The sequence below is a fragment of the Ptychodera flava genome, chromosome 21 (assembly GCF_041260155.1).
Source record: "Ptychodera flava strain L36383 chromosome 21, AS_Pfla_20210202, whole genome shotgun sequence".
Classification (NCBI taxonomy): domain Eukaryota; kingdom Metazoa; phylum Hemichordata; class Enteropneusta; family Ptychoderidae; genus Ptychodera; species Ptychodera flava.
In genome coordinates, this window is record NC_091948.1 from 6,749,404 (window position 1) to 6,769,042 (window position 19,639).

Genomic DNA, 19,639 nt, shown 5'->3' on the forward strand with positions numbered 1-19,639 from the left:
CCATATACAGTTATTTTTGGCCACAAAATATTTCATGATAGAGTCCACCATACAGGTACCTCACATGATTTTGACTTATACATTGAGTGTATGCCAAGATACATATGTTTACACACATGACTTACATATTAACCCTTTGGGTGCTGTCATTTTTCCCATCAAAATTCTTGTGCAACATTATATCAATTCTGAGAAAATTTCGCATTTTTTTGTAATTTTTGAGCAGATTGACATTACTCTTTATTTGCTATACTTTTTGAACAAAATTTAGGACAAAATTTAAAGAAATTTGTTTCGATATAGAAAAAAATTGTCTTGGTTGTATTTTATAGTCGTCAAAATTGACTTTGGCACTCAAAGGGTTAATGACTTCTTTGCACAATATATGCTTACTGATGATCTCTTTGCATGATAACTGATCAAATATTCCACATCACTCATCAGCGTCCCAAAAGTCAAGTTATGTGACTTGACTATAAATCACATAATTCACTTCGATAAATAGAACGCCATTGTGTCAAGCAATTTGACCCAAGTTTCATAGAATTCACAAACTGAAATACTTTTCAGACATCTTGAAGCAATGTACCGGTACTTTCTGATTATATATCTCACATAATTATGGAGAGTGTTTCTTTATCTCAAATTTCCTGTAAATGCCGCATGAATTGGCAGAACTTTCATCGTACGCCCATTGATTATTTTAAGTAATGCACCCAGAAATGGAATGGTGTGGCTTGCATAACAGTAATCTGCTGACAGCAACCTTGTTTACATGTACGTCCCAAGTCAAGTCACTCATATTCAAAATTTTCATTTTGGTCCTATGAGTAAAAATATGAAACAGGACAGTATAAATATTTGCTTTTTGTTTGTGTGTCGTAGGTCACTTTTGTTAACTTTTTTAAGTGTCATTCCGATAAAATAAAGGAAGATGTGAAATTCCGTTTTCACTGGTATCATTTGCCACCTTTGTTTACTTGCTAGGTCGAGGAAAAGAAAATGGATCTGTGTCGGAGCGAAATGAAAGAAACCGTCAAAATGGTGAATTTGGAGGTCGCGGCCGTGGCTCCAGGGATCGTGATGACAGGTGGAACAGAGATGATAACCGTCCAGGTGGGCGATATGGTACGTCTATGATACTTTCATGTCAATTATATGTCGTAGTTACTGGTTAGAGTAAAGGAGAAAGAGCACACAAACTCCACATGAGTGTCTTCAAGAGAGTGTGTGACAATTCTGAGTTATACAGTATCCCTTAAAAGTTTAACTGTGCTCCAGAAGGGTGATGTGTATGGTATCGTTGTATTACAGGTCAAATGAATGGGCCATCTCGCAGAGGTAGAGGACCAAGAATGGGGTAAGGCTGTGTGTAGACTCAGTCCAGTCAGTAGTCACTATGTCTGGCTATAGTAGCTTTCTACCGAATGCATGGGTGGAATTCAATAGAAGATTGCACTGTGTTGTCATGCGCAAGTGACAGCACATTTCTGCAGTCTCATTGATTTGAGTATGCTTGGATATTCCTGCAGTCTGTGTAACATTCAACGGCACTATTGTTAAAAAGGAAATCAAGCTAGTCTCACCTGAGGGTGTTTAAATAATGGATAAGACTATAAGACTTCTTTCCTTGAAGCCAGAACTATTTGGTATAGCTAGGCTAGGTGATCATGCTGAGTTTGTTGTGAGTGTTCAGATCTTCACTACTTCCTAAGATGTAAAAAGGCTGCTTAGCCCTTTCACCCCCAATTTCCTGTGTGTTGGTCCGCCAAACCCATTAACAACAACAGGATCGTTTCACTCTCTGGTGCTAAAAGAGTTAATAAGCATGGTAGAGAAAGTTGGTTGGTGAAGGAATAATTTTGCCATATATTGAATAGATTCTCCTCTGCTGTAACATAGCTAAGTCCAAACCTGTTTTCATGCTTTGTGTGACAGGACTTTTAACAGCAGTGATTACAAAGGCTCCAGAGAATTTGTCAACAGTAAGTTGGATGAGATCAGTGTTTGGAGCAACCCTCCAGAGAGTACAATAGCACCAAATACAACAACAGAAACTGGTAAGATTTCTTGCGTTGTCTGAATCCTGTTGACTTTGTGCATAAACTTCAACCTGTAGAGAAATTTCTCATCCAGATGTGAAATGTTTGCTCCTTGTAGTATCACGTTGAACATGTAGAGATTTGTCCTCAGTGTAACATTTATATGACACAAAAATTCCTGCAGTTTTTAAATAGATGATAGTGTTGCAATATTGTTGGTGGTATTGTGTACAAGTTTTTGTATTGTAAGCTTTTAGCAGGCTACTATTGCGCAAACTTTTAGGGGTCCTAATTAAAAAACAGTCGTTTTAATTTTTGGCATATTTTTTGACGCAGCACACCAATTGTTCTTTACATATGTACTGATCGAATTCATACTTTGCAAGTCTTCGTTTTCTGTTGAAGTTTAATATATATTGAAACAATTTGCTTTCTGTTTATTCCATTCAATAACATGCATCTGATGTAAAGCTATAAACACAGTATGAAATACATGTGTTGTGCTGTGTTTCATCTTGAACATCAAAACTTTTCCTGATATTTGTACTCTGTGTAGACCTTTGTTCCAGTACAGGAGAACATTTTCAGTGTGAAACTGTCAACTATTGTGCATTTCTCCAAATGATTGATGTCTTTATTATGTACTTTGTGTGTTTTTGTTTCAGGTACGTGGGGTGATGTGGTTCATAAAACAGAAGAATGGGGTGCTGAAGGTGATTGGGGTGGTGACTTGACTGAAAGCAAAGTCTTTACCCCAAGCATTGCCCCGCCGCGTTCCCAAGCTCAAAAATCTCCAATACCAGACCAGTCGGCGACTATGTCGAATAGTATAAATATCGCGGCATTGCTCCAGAAATCGACGGAGCCTACTGCTCCAGCAGGTGGTGACAGTGTAAGTTCAGCACGACCAAGTTCCCATGTGCTTGGTGGTGATAGTGTCAGCTCCGCCAGGCAGAGTTCCCATGTTTTGAGTCAGTTTACTGACATGAAAACACAGGCTGTTACGGAACCTCCAAAGCCTCAGGTAAGTGTTCACTTTTCAGCCTGGCCTGTAGTCTCCTGTTGAAAGTTGTTAAAATTTTCTCTTATATAATTGCACTGTGAGAATCTGAAATGAACAACAGAATAAGTTCATGATTATTGACACATATAAATGTAGAGAAATTTGGATTGTACCAATCATCACAGTTTTCTGCGTATTTTTGTCCTTTTCATGTAATTTCAGGCAGTAGAAATACACCAAAAGTGATGTTGACAATAGATGATTGTTTGAAATTTGTGTGTGTGTGTCTAAGTATGGGTGTATGCATGTTTGAGAGATATTGACAGAAAGGTTATAAGTCATTTGTACTTTGCCTTGTTTTCATATTATACACCACTGTTTGTGTACCATTGTAGGTTGGACTTGTTAGCCAATCCCAGACGCTTGGCCCCCAGTCCCTCGGACCAACCACATCTGTTTCAATTGGGCCAGTCTCGCTGGGTACCATCATGGCGGTTGGTTCTTCACCAGTTGGGAGTACAGCGGGAATGGTTGGGTCTACCTCACATCCACAGAGGCCTCAGCAACCCAAACCACAAAAGAAGAAAATGCCACCGCCATCAAAGGTAATATCAGAGGCTTTCACCATTGTGAAATCATTTCGTGAGCTTCATCCAGTTCAGTCCTCTTTCTACCAGGCTCCATAGACAAACCACAGAAATAAATACAACTTGGGAGAAAGAGGATTAAAGGTATACTGTCACCTGTTCCAATTTTACCACAGTTACCATGGAAAGAGAAAATCTAACCAATCACAGATTTTAAGCGGGTGGCTGGTTTTTAAAAACAGCGCCCTCACATGGGTATTTTGAATACCAAGGAATGCCCCTTTGACCATATATGAGCAATTTAGATTACAGATGACTGTATACCTTTAAGGTGCAAATGTGAGCAGAATGCCAGAAGTTTTAGAAAGGAAATAAATGTGTGTCAGTGTAGACTTTCTGCTGAATACGTTTCTGAAGGAACATAGGAATTGTACTTTCTCTAGACTGCAATCTGTTCTTGTGTCATTTGAAATGTTGTTGTAGATATCTGCATTCCTGTGTTAACATACACAACTGTATTACTGCAATATTGACTGAAATACTTCCTTCACATGCATCAGAGTGACAAACATTCTTCAGTCAAGTACCTGCTGTATTGACATCTTATTCAAGTGCAAAATTGAAATGTGACTGACACATTATTACAGTGTATCAATGATAGGTTCTGTAACTCCTCTGCACCCTTTGTCGGCACCCAGCAGATGAAGCCAGTTTAGGAACTGATTACATAAGATTCAATCGTTTGTCTCAGATTCCAGCATCAGCTGTGGAGATGCCAATGTCTTCATACAGCAGCTCCATGGGGAGCTTGGATGTTCAGTTTGGTGCACTTGAATTTGGAAGTGACGTTGGAGACTTCAGCAGTACTAATGATTCAGTTGCTACCTGTTCGGCACCATCTCTGATGTCCTCAAGCTCTGTCAGGTAATGAGCTGGTAGTTATCCCTTTTCCTGCCAAGTCCATATTTCACCACCAGGTCAAGATGGTTAAAATTAATGAAACATAACGTATTCCATATGGTGTATTTTAACATAATACTGTACATTTGAAGGCTGTTTAAAACATAATACTGTAAAGTTGATTTTTTTTGGACAAAAGATGCTATAACATACCAAGCCAAGTGGATGAAAATACATCATGTTTTGGCTCAATACCGCTTTTTACTGACTTGGCTGATGGGGAAGTGATACAGTTATTACTGTCTGGCAGGAAAAGGGTTAAACCACCCTCTGTGTTGATATGGAGAGATTACATTGGCCAATGGGTCATTGAATGAGTACTGATATGTCTAGTATAAGATGTAGCAGCATCATTCTGTTTTACCCTTATCCTGTTTACCCCAATTCCCTGTAAAAAGGTCCACAATCACTATATAACAATGGGCTTGGGCCAAACCATGGTGGTGAAAGATTTACTGATATTTAAAATTCAAAATGGCCGCCATCCTTGTGTTAACTCTATGGAGAAAAATAAAATTTTCAAATTTCGAAAAACTGAGCTGTTAAAAAGTTTTCTTACACCAAGAGTTTTAAAATGAACCCCCACAAGTGGTATATCAGAATAGAATTATGAAACTTTCCCAAATATCTGTCCCCGAGGTGCGATCTACCTTAAAGGCGGAGCCTCCCTTTAAAAGGAAGCCAAGGTATGGCGGCGTTTATTGTGTAAGTGGACACCAAACAGGCAACATGCGGGCATACGCTCCTGAAAATGCCACTTTTTAGTTTTCCCCGGCTGCAAAAACACAGACAGACTGCCAAGCAGTCAGCGCGAAGCTGCTGGTGATTGAACTCTGTGGTTATATTCAAAGTCTAACGCGACGGGAAGACAATTTTTTAGGAAATTCGAGCGTTTGTGGTGGGGAATCAATGACTGTTGGCGATTTGAACCGACTGTCAATCAAAAGCTTGCATAAACTCTGTTTGCAGGATTAGCAAAATGTGACAAAAGGTTGAGATCAGTTTGTGTAATCAAGGTTTAATATAAAAATCAAACATAGTACTGGCCAAGCGTTTGACTGGGAGGAGAACTCCACTAATGCGAGAACCTGGGATTGAAAAGTGCGGCTTTAAGGGGTGAAAAGGTGTCCTTCAGATTCTACAAAGTTTAAATTTCAGTTTGATGAACTCAGAAGGAGAGGAACGCAGACCTCTAGCCAAATAGAAATCTGAAGTTATTTTCATATAGATGGCCATAATGATCTCTTTGCTAATACACAACAGAAATATTGTGAGGTATTTGAAGTGACATCTTTTCTGTGCTTTGACAGCAGTGTTAGTGAAGTGTCATCCGTGAGTAGCCACCTATCATCGTTTTCAAGTAAACCCAGCGATACCTATGATGGTTCTATGATGAGTTCATCTATGATGTCTAGTACGTCAGTCACAATGACAACCACGGCACCCATAGTGTCCTCCCTTGAACAGTCATCGATGCCAGCCTACAGTCAGTCGACGTCCACGTCACAGAGTAAACCTGTAAGCATTTGCTTTGTGATTTCTGTTTATGCGTATCATTAGTCAATTTTCCTTCAGCACTCTCTTGCATGTTACTTCAGTTGCTCAAGAGAAGCAGTATGATTTTGAGAATGTCCTCTTGATACATGTCACTCAAAATTTTCAGGCATTGATTTTGTTTCCGAGAAAGCCATTGTATCACTGTCATTGACACATCCCATTGAATTCTCCATCATTCCATGGAATTCTACATGTTCCCTGTCTTTGTCCATGACTGATCCCTGATAAGAATGACTTCAACTCCAAGCTGTTTTCGAAATCAAGCTTTGACTAAAACACTACCTACTGTACATTATGGTGTGATTGATGTTGAATGATGAGCAATGCTTTTACTGAGAACGCATCATGAGGGTTCAGTGTAGCTCTGACAACACACTCCGCACCTCCTGATCAAACATTTGATCTGTAAGAGATGGCAAAGATACTTTAATGCACCTAGTGAGCTTCTCTTATTAGGAAAGATGTAAAACGTCAAAATTCGGTCACACATGGTGAGAATTCCATCTTAAAATGTTTAAAAATAATAGCTGGCGAGAGAACACAGATGTAACTTTGTTGTTTTTGTTTCAGTTGCAGCCGGACCCTCTTTCACTGCCATCTCAGTCAAGTTCTCTCATGGGATCCAGCCAGAGAATTTCCCAGCAATCGGCACTGGATGGTAGGTTACACTGCCCATGTTTATGTTTCCAGTTGGGTTTTTCTCAAGGACCGATTCACCCTGAATACCTCTAACTTTACCCTAGCTTGTTATGTTTCCAAGAGCTGAAAATTTTAAATAACGGATTTACTTGAAATATCAGATGAGGAAAGATACATTTTGTCAGTTGCATTTCAGTCCCTTGTAACTGATGTCGTCTGTCCTTGTCATTTCAGCTGTACGGTCTGTCACTTCGACGTCGAGTCCATCATCGATGACGTCGTCGATGTCAGTTCCACAGACAGGACCAACATCACTGTCATCAACAGTGCCGCCACCATCATCACTGTCATCACTCAGCAGTCACAGTCACTCATCAAACTTACCATCAACGTTACCATCAGCTGGCAGTAACCTCATGTCGTCAAGTAGTCTCTCCAGTCACCACAGTGGTCTCTCACCGTCTTCTCATACTGTGAGTCCTTATCCCTTTCATGATCTGGATATATCATATATGGACGGTATTTTGATAATTTGGATATATCATATATGGGATATATCATATATGGACAGTATTTTGATAATTTGGATATATCATATATGGACGGTATTTTGATAATTTGGATATATCATATATGGACGGTATTTTGATAATTTGGATATATCATATATGGACGGTATTTTGATAATTTGGATATATCATATATGGACGGTATTTTGATAATTTGGATATATCATATATGGACGGTATTTTGATAATTTGGATATATCATATATGGACGATATTTTGATAATTTGGATATATCATATAATGGATGGTATTTTGATAAGTTGGATATGTATCATATATGGATAGTACATATATATGGACAGTATTTTGATAATTTGGATATATCATATATGGACGGTATTTTGATAATTTGGATATATCATATATGGACGGTATTTTGATAATTTGGATATATCATATATGGACGGTATTTTGATAATTTGGATATATCATATATGGACGATATTTTGATAATTTGGATATATCATATAATGGATGGTATTTTGATAAGTTGGATATATATCATATATGGATAGTACATATATATGGACAGTATTTTGATAATTTGGATATATAATATATGGACTATTTTGACAATTGGATATATATTATAAGGACAATATTTTGATAATTTGGATACAGTATATATAGACAGTATTTGCATCATCTGGATAATATAAATGGACAATATTTCGATATTTTGGATTATGTAACATCCAATTTACTATTTTGATAATTTGGATGTATCATATATGGACAGTATTCTGATAATTTTGATATGTATGGACAGTACTTTGATAATTTGTATATATATCATATATGGATTGTATTTTGACAATTTGGATATGGAACATCTTTGTTTGATATGTAATTTGGATATGTGTCACATATGTTTTTAGTATTTACATTTCTTAACTAGGTTACACATTCTGTCAAATCCATGGAGTTTTCTCTCAACATACAGATGTCTGTATCGTTCAAATTCTGTCCTTGAAAATGGGATTGGGTCCATTTGTGTTATCTTTTAGGCACTGAGGGATTGACTTTACTCAAGTGGTTTGCAATATTCACAATGCAAGAAGACAAAGGCAAACTTAATTTGAAGAAATGTTCGTTCAATGACAGTAGCACATATGACGAAAGTAGTTTATTTTGATTGCAGGGGCTGGGATCGTCCAGTCACCAGCCAACGTATTCATCGACGACAACGCTTCCAAGCCATTCTAGCAGTGGGCTGTCAGGGTCGGATGTGACTGGGAGCTCTCATCCATCGCATTCGTCTGTGCAGAGTTCACCGATGTCAGCTGGGAAGCTATCGGGACTCAGTAGTGTCAAAGATAGTTCACTTGATAGCCATGTACATCAAAGCCAGGTAACAATGCTACAACAAAGATTTGTTCATGTTTGAGAAAGGGTATGACATAATTCAGGGATGAGCAAATCCTAGTAGGTGTGAAAAAGTACAATCCCGCTGTAAGAATCCACTTGCCCCATGGTCAACACAGTTCTAAATTTTGTGTCACCTTCAATCTCATTAACAATCATCACAAAGTGGTGTATGTTGGAAATATTTCACTACTATGCTGTGGATTACCTAGTCTGGCAGAGACCCTGCGATTCGCGTTCTTCCCTGTCCGAACACGCGTGCGCCCTTCAGAGACGCGACGCAAATCCCAGGGTCTGGACGTTCTTGCAAGCGACTGGTCGGATTTCTGCCTGATCCAGGTACTTTATAGAACACCACACACCCGTTAATCAAAAAAAAATGACAAGTACCATAGCCAAATAAAATTAAAAATGAAAAATAAAAACATACCGCGTAATGTCTACCAACTACTAGTATATATTCTCTCCGCCCAGTTAGATAGGTATTTCTTTTGACGTAACTACGCTTATGAATATTCATATACTTGCAAGAACCAACAGTCGCTGTGTCTGGCAGCGCGTGCTCACAGCTGCACAGCGTAGTCTTCAAATGCAGGCCCACCGTGGACTCACACAAAACAAGGCAAAACGACTGTGGAGAGTCTATGGATTACCTAGCAATGACAATGCATTCTGTGGAAGTACATTCTGTAGAAGTTCTTCTTCATCATCAATTTTCCCAAAGTAACTAGTCTGCTGGGGTATTTGATGAAAAAAGTGCCTTTGAGGTTGTGTTAGTGGAGTTGCTCACCCCAACGACATTGAATAGAAGAATGAGTGTATAGCAAAGGACTTGCTCTTTGTCACTACCATGATAGGGAGTATCTCTAATACACACACACACACACACACACACACTTTGATTTTGAGAATTTTTAACCTCTGCATTGCCATGGTTTGGCCAAATCATTGGTCATCAATTGTGATTGTTGAGCTGTGTACAGGGACTTTTGGGGTTTGGGAGAGGTTAACTTGCATTCTCTCTGATTAGTGTTTTCTGTTTGTATGGCTGCCATGATCATGTTGTCCGCATAATTTAGACTTAGATTTTATTTTCATACATATGTCACTTGCAGATGCAACATACTATACTTTCTGACAATAACACAGTTTTTCTCTGCACATGCTTCATAGAATATTTAACCAACTTATTAAAATAAGTTTTTAAGGATATTTTTGAAGGCTCTATTGCGGTAAAATACTCCTTTCTGTAAGATGATACTATTTGTAGTTGTGGCAGTACTATGTTATGTGTTCGATCACAGTCTTGGCTCCAGCTACCTGACTTTTGTGATGGCGTGCTCTTCTGTGTACATTTTCTGATTTCTGTGTGATCAGATCATCGATAACTTGTTTATTCAGGAATTAGAAATATTTACAGCAGCACCACTTTAATAGTAATCTTAAACTGTTTTATATCAAAAAAGGACTTGGCAACTTAGGTTGTAATGAGCAACATACAGACGTGATAATTGTACATTGGGAATTCCACAATTATTTTGTTACGATAGTCTAATTTTCCTACCTGTTTTGATTTCTTTTGGCAGTCAACATTGGGTAGTGGCAGTCTGGGATCGGTTTCCTCATCTCATTCTGTGCCATCGTACAGCAGTCCCAGCACCACGTCTTCGTCGACCATGTCGGCAAATGTCTCGGCAGCATTGGGTTTCTCTACAAGTACGGCTACTACTTCTTCAACGACAACGAAAGCGACAACACAGAGTACATCCAGCAGTAAGAGCGCCCTCAACCTTCCCCCTGGCATGCCTCCGTTGCTAAATCAGCTGGCAGCAGGACATCAGTACATCATGGCACCTGGCTTGCTTCCCGCCTATGTAAGTAACTATGGAGTGGTAGCTGTGTTCTCTTCAGCTTTGAAAAAACAGGGGGGCGGCAAATTTACATAGTGATGCATAATTTGCATTTCTTTTATCATGAAAATTTATTCTTTTGTATAGTTATTCACATATTCACTCCAAACACAGAGGGGTGGAGCACCCCTAAAACCCTCGTGGAAAATCGTTGGTAGTAAGATTAAAAGATGAAAACAATTTTAGAAATACTCGATTTTCTAGATCAGCCCTTACAGATCTTATCAAATTAGTGCAACTATTGCCACTCTGAGGGGTTTTTGCCATTGGAAAAGAAAACAGGGTGTATGTGCATTTATAACATTGAGCAATGGCAGGTAGCTTTCATTTCAATATTCTTGTCAAAAATATGACTGCAGGCAAATACGCGTTTTAATAGGTCTAGTATGTGTGTACATGGCTGAAAGATTGACCTGTAAAAAACTTGAAGACATATTGTGAGAGGTTCTCGAGTGGCTATGTCAAGTGATGATGAAAAATTAAACTTTCGTTCTACTGATTACTCTCTGAAGAGTTTCCTGAATCTGATGACAAGTCAAAGCTGTTTGTTATTGTGCAGAAAAATGGGAATGACATGTAGTATGTAAGTTTTTCTGATTTTTTTTCCATAATACCAGCACCAGCCGATGTACAACTATGAGGATCTTCAGCTACTGCAAAGAATGCCAATGGTAAGCAAATCACTTCATTTGGAAAAACAAACAGACCAGAAATTCATTTTGTCCTTACAGCTTTTGATTTTTGAATGAGTTGAACTTGAAGGTGAAACTCTTGAAAATCAGTGAAGAATTTTTAACCATAATTTGGTTTTTGGTTAAAATCTAGTAATTTGTCACCATTTTCAGTCCAATACTGCCATTTGATTTTGTGCCCTGTTGATGTTTGTAAGGATGCTCTGAAGTATGGTGTTGGTTTTTGATTGCCCTTTAAAGGTGATATCCAAACAAGAAAGATGTTTTGATATTCGGTTTATTGTGATGTCAACTGATGAATAATATCTACTTTCGTTCTACTGAACATTTCTTCTGTAGAGTTATTGATTCTGATGATGTCACATAACTACCTTATTTTTACACTGTCTGTCGTCGTTTGTGTCAAAAAGGCTAAAATCATATACAAAGTGGCAATGTTACCTCAGGGACATTGTTTGTTGCCAAGAAGACTTCAATGCCTGTAGTTAGGATGCAATACCACAGTACTCGGGGAATTGTCTTTATGGCATTATCAAAACACTGTTTCGCAAATACTCATACAAGCTTCAGTTGCTTTGTTAGATTTAAATGTTTTGCTGATATTGTGTGAAGAGGTTTTAAACAAAAATTTAAGCATTACAGTTCTACATTTTTCTCCTTACCGGTTTGGAACCATGGCACAAATAATATGCAGTGTTGGTTGCTGTGTGTTAGATGGGTTGTGTTGACCTGTGTTTTTTGTTGTGATTTCTGTACAGGGCTATCCCTATGATATGCAGCAGTTCCAGCCAAACACTACAATGACCACTGACAGGAGTGGTGCTTCACTCGGTAATGTGCAATATTCTGTAACTGAGGCTACCAAATTCAGTCGTACAGACGCTTCCTCACCGATCGTCACCTCAGTAGCATCGCAGCAGCAGCAGCAGCAGCAGCAACAACCTGGGCAAGGCAGTCACCACCAACAGCAACAACAGCAGCAGCAGGCATTCCTCAATCCAACGCTACCACCGGGATATAGCTACGGAGGTCTTGCGTATTATCCAGGAACCGCTGGTGTAGTTCCAGGAATGCAGTATGGTCCTGCTATGTTCCCAACAGTTGGCACTGTAAGTGAATACAACTATATCCCAAGTAGAAATGGTCATCTTTGACATAGGGAAGACCCCACTAGAATGTGATTTTAATTCCGTCATACCTTTGCAAGGAAATCTTATTACACATTGACTGTACATCTGAACTTCCTGTATTGTCATTCACTATGTCGATCCTCATTCCTAACCCTTCGACAGACATGGAAGACATTCTCATGTTTATCTTCTGTTGGTTGTGGAGTACTACCATTTCGTGATCATTCCCAAGAGCTGCAACCTAGTGGATGAAATGATAAATTCTTTGCAGAAAGCTAATTTTTGATGTACTGCTATTTCTGTCTTCAAATATACAGTAAAAATCAATCAGTGAAACTCTTGTACTTTATTGTATTTGTAGGTACCACCATCAACAAGGTCGCAAGGCAGCACTGCTCCTCATTCTGGATTTCAGCAACCAGGGGCTTACGGACAACATGGCTCTCATGGTGGATATGGAACTGGTATGTACATCTTGCGCCAAACCCTGATATGCAAATCAAAGTAATCATAACAACTCAACTAGGGTTTACACTTTGTAAACTGCTTCCAGAATAAAGGTTAGAGGGCCCCTACATTAGAAAAGCATATCAAAGAGAAGATAACTGTGACATGAATTCACCGTAATAGAGCCTAGTCTAGCCCCCTGGCCATGCTTTTCAGATGCACAATCAAACATGAGTGCACTGTTCTAAATTGCCAAAAAAAAACATAGCCTGGTTCTAATCTGTACTGGTGTTCCGGAGTTCCTGATTTTCTATCTCATTTATGCAAGTGGGTAGCACACTTTTGTTGTGTGACTGAGGTGACTTGACAATGCTGATTCCATGACCCATGTTGCACAAGTTCAATAAAGTATGCACCATAGAAAATGTATGAGGTTAACTTATGAATTTGTAGTGGTAAATGTAAGATCAAACAGTCGTGGCAATGTTTTTCATGGTTCTATTCACATTTTAGGATTGTTTACACAGCATGGCACATAACACTGTCTTACATTTTATGTTGTTGTAGGTTATGATGATTTGACTCAGACGGCTGATTTCAGCAAGCCAGGATACCAAACAGCCTCTCAATCTCAATCCAAAGGTACTGGGGCATCAGGTAAAAGTGAGCAATGAGTATATTATTTCTCTTCCTATTCCTCTCCACACATCATAACCCTCCTTTGACCTTTATATCTCTGATAGTCAGCTGTTCTGTAATGAATTTTCTGTCTTACCTGTGTCTGTGCAGTGATTGTGCAGTTTTGAAGGCGAATGGCATGTTTGAAATGTTCGTGATAAGATCTGTTGTTTAAGAAGTCAGCCCTTCAGAGTTTCTTGCATAATCATTGTCATTTGCAAATTTGTAAGACCATTTCTGCTCATAGCATGTTGTCAAGAGGAGTGCTTGATAGTTTTACTGTAAAAGTCTGAATTGCGTCTATCGGTTATTTATACATTGAAACTTTCCAGACCTGTTGTGACCCAAAAAATGTGGATCATTCTCGCAGCACAGCTTAAGAAGCCACAGAAATTTGAAGGGGATCATTTCAAGCTGAGCTAACTGACAAGTCTTTCACAAATTAGTTTCAGGTACGTCAACTAGTGCTGCAAGCGACATGTCAGGCTCAGTGTATGGCAGCAAAACACACGCTCAGACCTATGACAAGCAAGGATTCCATGCTGGAACCCCACCACCATTCAACATCCCCCTGGCCAGTGGCAGTCAGGGTGGCACCATGAATCCCGCCACTGGGTACGCCACCTCACCAGCGCAGTATGTGCCGCTGATGGCACATCCACATCAACATCAGCACCAACACCAGCACCACTCACCCATGCTTCCCCACCAGCTGCATGGTGATGGACCACAAGCTGGATCTGCTCAACGCTCTCAAGCCGGCAGCAACCAAGCCAAGCAAGGAGTCAACAAACAAACCTATTCCTATAATTGGGGAACCTAAGGGGACAGAAAGATAAAGTCACAGTAACCATCAGATGTTACCATGGTGACTTTTTATTTCCATCTCCCCCCAGCTCATGATGTCATTTATTTTCTACTGATGACATCACTGCCCTATGTGACATCTGTGATGTCACAGTGACAAAAAAAATTGCCTTTGTTTTATACTTTGACTATTGTCACTGTAGTTCAACATTGATAAGTATGGTAAATCCCAGCTGAATCAGGACATTGGACGAAAGAAAACATGAAAATTAGTGTTGTGTGTGCAGGAGTAATTTGAATATAGTCTATTTTCCTTTGTGCTGTGTATAAAAAAGCTGCTTTATTTGAATTTAATAGGTATTTGATAGTAAAAGAAAAATACAAGGAAGCAAATTTAATATTTGGATACTTAGACTTTGCTGGCTGGCTTCTCTGTGTTTTTCTCCTTGAATTACCAGTATATCCTCTTTCTAATTTTTTTGTTCCGGAGCACTCAGTGTGTAGTTGAAGACTATCTCAGGACCTGCAGTTAGAGGCAACATTTATAGTTGATGTTTGGGGAATAAAACGAGTTGCCTTTGCTAAGACAACTCTCACAGGTTGATGCCTGGCTTTGTTAGAAGGCAGGCATAAACAAAAGGTGCTGTAAATATTTACCTTGTGAGGGCGTTAATCTGGTAACTGCTTCCCAGCATCAACATATTTAGCAGTGCCTTACCTTTAAGGCCCCTGGGATGATCTTCTAAAGACTTTGCCACAGAAAACACAATTTTTTCTTCTAATAATTGTTCTGAATCAGTTTTTTTTTTTTAAATTATTAGGATTTTGTGTCTCCCACTATAGAACAAAAGACATTGCCGACTCTTAGCCACGGAACTTGATCTCAGTGTTAAAACAAAAAAACAGCTGACAAGTCCAGTTGGAAAATACAAATAAGGTAACTGACCGACAGCTACCCTGGCAACTTTAATGAAAAAAAAAGATAGGTGCGCACTCTTCATGTGTCCAATGATACCTATAGGTTATTTATTCATAGATATGCAAAATTACTCCGTTATGAGGTGATTAAGCTAGTTTTTACCACAGCACCACCATGAACGGACACCAGATCTGGAAATGCCCCTTTCTTCTCAGCCCTTTTACATTGAAAGCCAAAACGCTACAGTCCCCTTTATAAAAGTGTGCTTAATTCTAATAAAATTATGGATCAAGTTTTCAAACTTCCATGTAGATTCTTTTTCTTTTGTATGTTCCTGTATTTTTTCCATGTCTTAAATGTATTATTGTCGTTTTATTTGCTTGTCGTCCATAGCTTCAACAACCATCTTCCGTTTTTTTTCTTAATAATTTTATCCTTTTTCAAGTTGAATGTCACATGAAGTGGTATTAAAATGTCAAAACTACATTGTATTCCAGTGTCCTAGATTCGGTTCATCTTCTGTCAAATCCTACAAGCCTCACAGCAGTTGCGATCTTACGTTGAAAAAAAGCATTCTTGACAACCATGCCAATACCAAGACTGGATAACTTTGTACCTAGGGATGATCCCTCAGACAAGTTTTACCATAGACCTTGAGAAAAGTTCTCTGTAGGGTCTGTGGTTTGTTCACTCACTAAACTTTTTACGAAAGACTAACTTGGGCTCATTCTCTGAATATATTGACAGTAAGTTGAGTATGTGCAGTATTGCTGGTTGAATTTTTATCGACCATAAACGGTGTCCAAACTTCAACATCCGAACTGCAATTGAAATTTTGACTCGATAGATTTTTTCCTGACAAAATTTAAAACATTTCAATGGTTGCACAGTGACCTAGGTGTGATGCCAAACACGTATGCTAGGGATGGATAAGAGGCTGGCAACAGCATAAGCTTTTCAACTCCTGGTGAATGGTCATTGTGACAACCACGGACAGTAACCAACAGTAAACTTACAAAGGTCGGTATATAAGCAATATTTTTCTGTTATTAGTATAGTATGTGGGAAATGTGAATGCTCTTCTCAGTGAGAAACTGATAAAGCCCAACGGGCTTGACTTCCTTGACTGAGGGGAGGGCAGTTGGGACCTTTTTTAATATGGAGGGAGGGAAACTCATTGGGAGACGGGGAGGGGGGGGGGTGCCCAGATGCGAAAATGCATCTAAAAATTTGAAGTTAAAGTAGAATGCATAAAGTTAGGGGAGAACCATTTGATTTTTTGTTTGGGGTGCTATGGGGGGTATGGAGGAAGTGTGTATGGGAGCAATTTTTTTTCCTGTCAGTGACAGCAATTTTTTTTTTGTACTGTCAGACCTGCATCAATTTTTTTTTCAAACACAGTAGCAGTGCAAATTTTTTTTATTGGTCATCAAGTTTGTAATGTGTTGTATATAAGGGAGCCGTCATTGTTTATGGCTTGAAACTCCGAAATTTCGAGTGACCCCCCCCCTCGCCAACCCTGATGAATTAGAGTGACCTCCCTCTCTAACTCTGAAATTTTGACCGACCCCCTCCCACTTAGAAAAGTTAAATACCAATACATGTAATTGTAAAATTTACAAAATACAGCAACAGTAAAGACCTTTTAAATCCTGATCTACTCTGCTAGACTATCGTCAGTTATCTCATGATGGTTCAAAAAAGGTGAACCCATCAAAATGAAATTCAAAGTCACAATAAAGTAAAGATATAAGTGCTCACGCTATAACCAGTACCGGTATCTAACCATATAGTGTATTGTTTAATTTGGATGGGTATTATGACAGGGTTTTCACTAGGATATCTGACCGGGCAGAATTTGAAAGTGCAGGGGGAGAACACGCGAGAGGCTGAGGGGGAAAGTGTTACAGGGGCTTTCCCCTATCTTGCATGGAAATTTTTAAGACATTGATGTGTGCAATGGTGCAGTCTGGTGCAATCTGAGAGATGTTTTTAATTGTTTTTAATAAGTGAAACTGTTAGAACACCCCAAGGGGGAGAGCACGAGAGGGGGGTTCCCCCTCTCGTATTGGAAATTTTTAGAAATTGATGTGTTTAATGGTGCAATCTGAGAGGAGTTTCAGTTTATTTTGCACTCAGTAAAACTGTTTGAAAATGACATTGAACACTGATATTTTTTTAGATTTTTGCATGATCAGTGTTTGAGTCACAATATTTAACAACCAAACAATGACAATACATTTTGTGAAAAATAGTTCTGTTTGCCAGAGACTGAAGACAAATGAATATACAGGAATGGAAAATCTGTCCCCTTCTTGTGTCATTTCTCCAGCTGCCAGCTTCTAATGAAAAGCCTGAATATGGCAGGTTAAACTGTCAAAATGGTCATTGAACTGAGGTCAGTTAAAATGTGTTTCTGTGATAATAAAGGACGAATTCACAACAGTTCAGTTTTGTCCTAGATCCTGTGAAAATTTTGAGAAATTGATGTGCGCCACAGTGCAGTGAAGTGCAATCTGAGAGGTATTTTCAATTTGTCTTTTACCATTAAAACTGTTAGAAGACTCAAAGGGGGGAGAGCACGAAAGAGGGGTGCAAAATATGATTTCTTGGGTCAGAAAAGGGAAGGAAAACATTGGGTGCACTGAGGTGTAAAATGACCTATGTAGTGCATGCTTATATCATAAGTGCTGGGAAAAAACATAAGAATTGCTTGTGGTAAAAACATTTGCGCCGCCTATGGCGAAACGCCGGCAAAGAATACATGAGAATAAGGTTTCCAAATTTTGCTCATTTGTGGTGCATTGTGACAATTTTTTTTTTCACTTCTCTCTGTTATGACAATTTTTTTTTTCTCAGGCCATGACAGGATCAATTTTTTTTTTCCTTCTATTGCACCTGGTGACAAATTTTTTTTTCTCAAAATCCTCCATATCCCATTCTCGCAGGCCAGAGCGATAATTTCCGCTCCGCTGACCTACGCAAATTCGGCGTTGGGTGATGAGACTCGCCGAAGAGGGCGTGGTGTACGATGATGCCATATCCCCCCCCAGAAATCAAATGGTTCTCCCCTTAGAAGGTCAGAAACTCAGGTCGACTGTTGTATAAGCACAATGTGAACATCAGAGAAGCAGATTATCTCCCTTCAATCAACAAATTCCAATGTAGGGCAGAATGATCATCATACAGATGGGAAACAATTCCATAAACCTGATATCAGCATCACATGTTCACAGACCCCACGCATTCACGGTTATTCCCTTCTCATTGTAATCGCCATACATAGGATGTGAAATACAAACGGGAACTTGGAGTGTCTGAAGTTCTCTCTGTTTTTAGCTATTATAGACTGTAGTCTATAGAAGCTATTTGGATGGGTATCCATCCGGCGTCAGTCTGTATGTATGTATGTCCGTTTGTGAGGCTGTCTGTCCACTCAAATATCTTGAGAACCACAGTGCTTACTGATTTGATATTTGTTGTGTAGATGAAAAATATGATTATGAGACTTTCTTTTATTTTTTGATATTTTTGAAGATATGCAAATTAGCGCAAAAAAGGTGTTCTTGGTAAAAAATCTTCATAACCGCTGGTCAGACAGCTTTGATATTTGATATACAGGTCCCTAGCGATAACCAAACTTAGATTTGTTCAAATTGTGATGAAATATGCAAATCTGTATTTTTAAGGATTTTTTTGGTTATTTTTGGTCAAAAATTTATTTCATCAAACCGCTTGTCTGACAGCTTTGATATTTGGTATACCAGGTTCATAGGGATGATCAAATATGATATATTCAAATTATGATGAAATCTACAATTTTGTATTTTTGGGGCAATTTTTTTTATTTATAGTCAAAAATAATTATTTCTCAAAAACTACTCATCTGATGGCTTTTATATTCGGTATACAGGTTCCTACAGATGAACTAAATATGGTATGATGAAATTATGATGAAATCTGCAATTTTATTTTTTTGGTACAATTTTTGCCAGTTTTGGTCAAAAAATTTGTTTCTCAAAAACGACTCGTCTTATACCTTTGATATTTGGTATACAGGTTCCTAGGGGTTGTCTTAGTGTGATATATTGAAATTTGAGGAAATTTTCAATTTTTGAATATCTGGCTTAATTTTTGCCATTTTTGGTCAAAATCTTTGTTTCTCAAATGTTACTCATCTGATAGCTTTAATATTTAGTATACAGGTTCCTAGGGTTTATCTAAATGTAATATATTGAAATTATGATGAAATCAATAACCAATTTCGTATTTTTGCAGCTAATTTTGCCATTTTTGGTCAAGCCATCCTGAAATGAACTATCAAAGATATCCAC

At 38.6% G+C, this 19,639-nt stretch overlaps 1 protein-coding gene across 12 annotated transcripts in view; it reads left to right on the top strand.

The window, feature by feature from the left end:
- The window catches only part of LOC139121241 (ubiquitin-associated protein 2-like), a 31,190-nt gene extending 15,394 nt beyond the window's left edge, over positions 1–15,796 (top strand). For 3 of the 12 annotated variants that reach the window (XM_070685952.1, XM_070685953.1, XM_070685956.1), the window contains exons 6-21: positions 988–1,128; positions 1,315–1,360; positions 1,939–2,060; positions 2,708–3,066; positions 3,441–3,650; positions 4,384–4,556; positions 5,903–6,110; positions 6,720–6,807; positions 7,023–7,261; positions 8,499–8,708; positions 10,309–10,596; positions 11,250–11,303; positions 12,083–12,433; positions 12,816–12,918; positions 13,469–13,564; positions 14,026–15,796. In XM_070685952.1, coding sequence (XP_070542053.1) covers positions 988–1,128; positions 1,315–1,360; positions 1,939–2,060; positions 2,708–3,066; positions 3,441–3,650; positions 4,384–4,556; positions 5,903–6,110; positions 6,720–6,807; positions 7,023–7,261; positions 8,499–8,708; positions 10,309–10,596; positions 11,250–11,303; positions 12,083–12,433; positions 12,816–12,918; positions 13,469–13,564; positions 14,026–14,402 — 3,065 coding nt within the window. In that variant the 3' untranslated portion in view covers positions 14,403–15,796. The remainder of the gene's footprint in view (positions 1–987; positions 1,129–1,314; positions 1,361–1,938; positions 2,061–2,707; positions 3,067–3,440; positions 3,651–4,383; positions 4,557–5,902; positions 6,111–6,719; positions 6,808–7,022; positions 7,262–8,498; positions 8,709–10,308; positions 10,597–11,249; positions 11,304–12,082; positions 12,434–12,815; positions 12,919–13,468; positions 13,565–14,025) is intronic. The other 9 variants (XM_070685957.1, XM_070685961.1, XM_070685962.1 and 6 more) reach the window with 3 other exon arrangements.
- Positions 15,797–19,639: the final 3,843 nt, after the last annotated feature.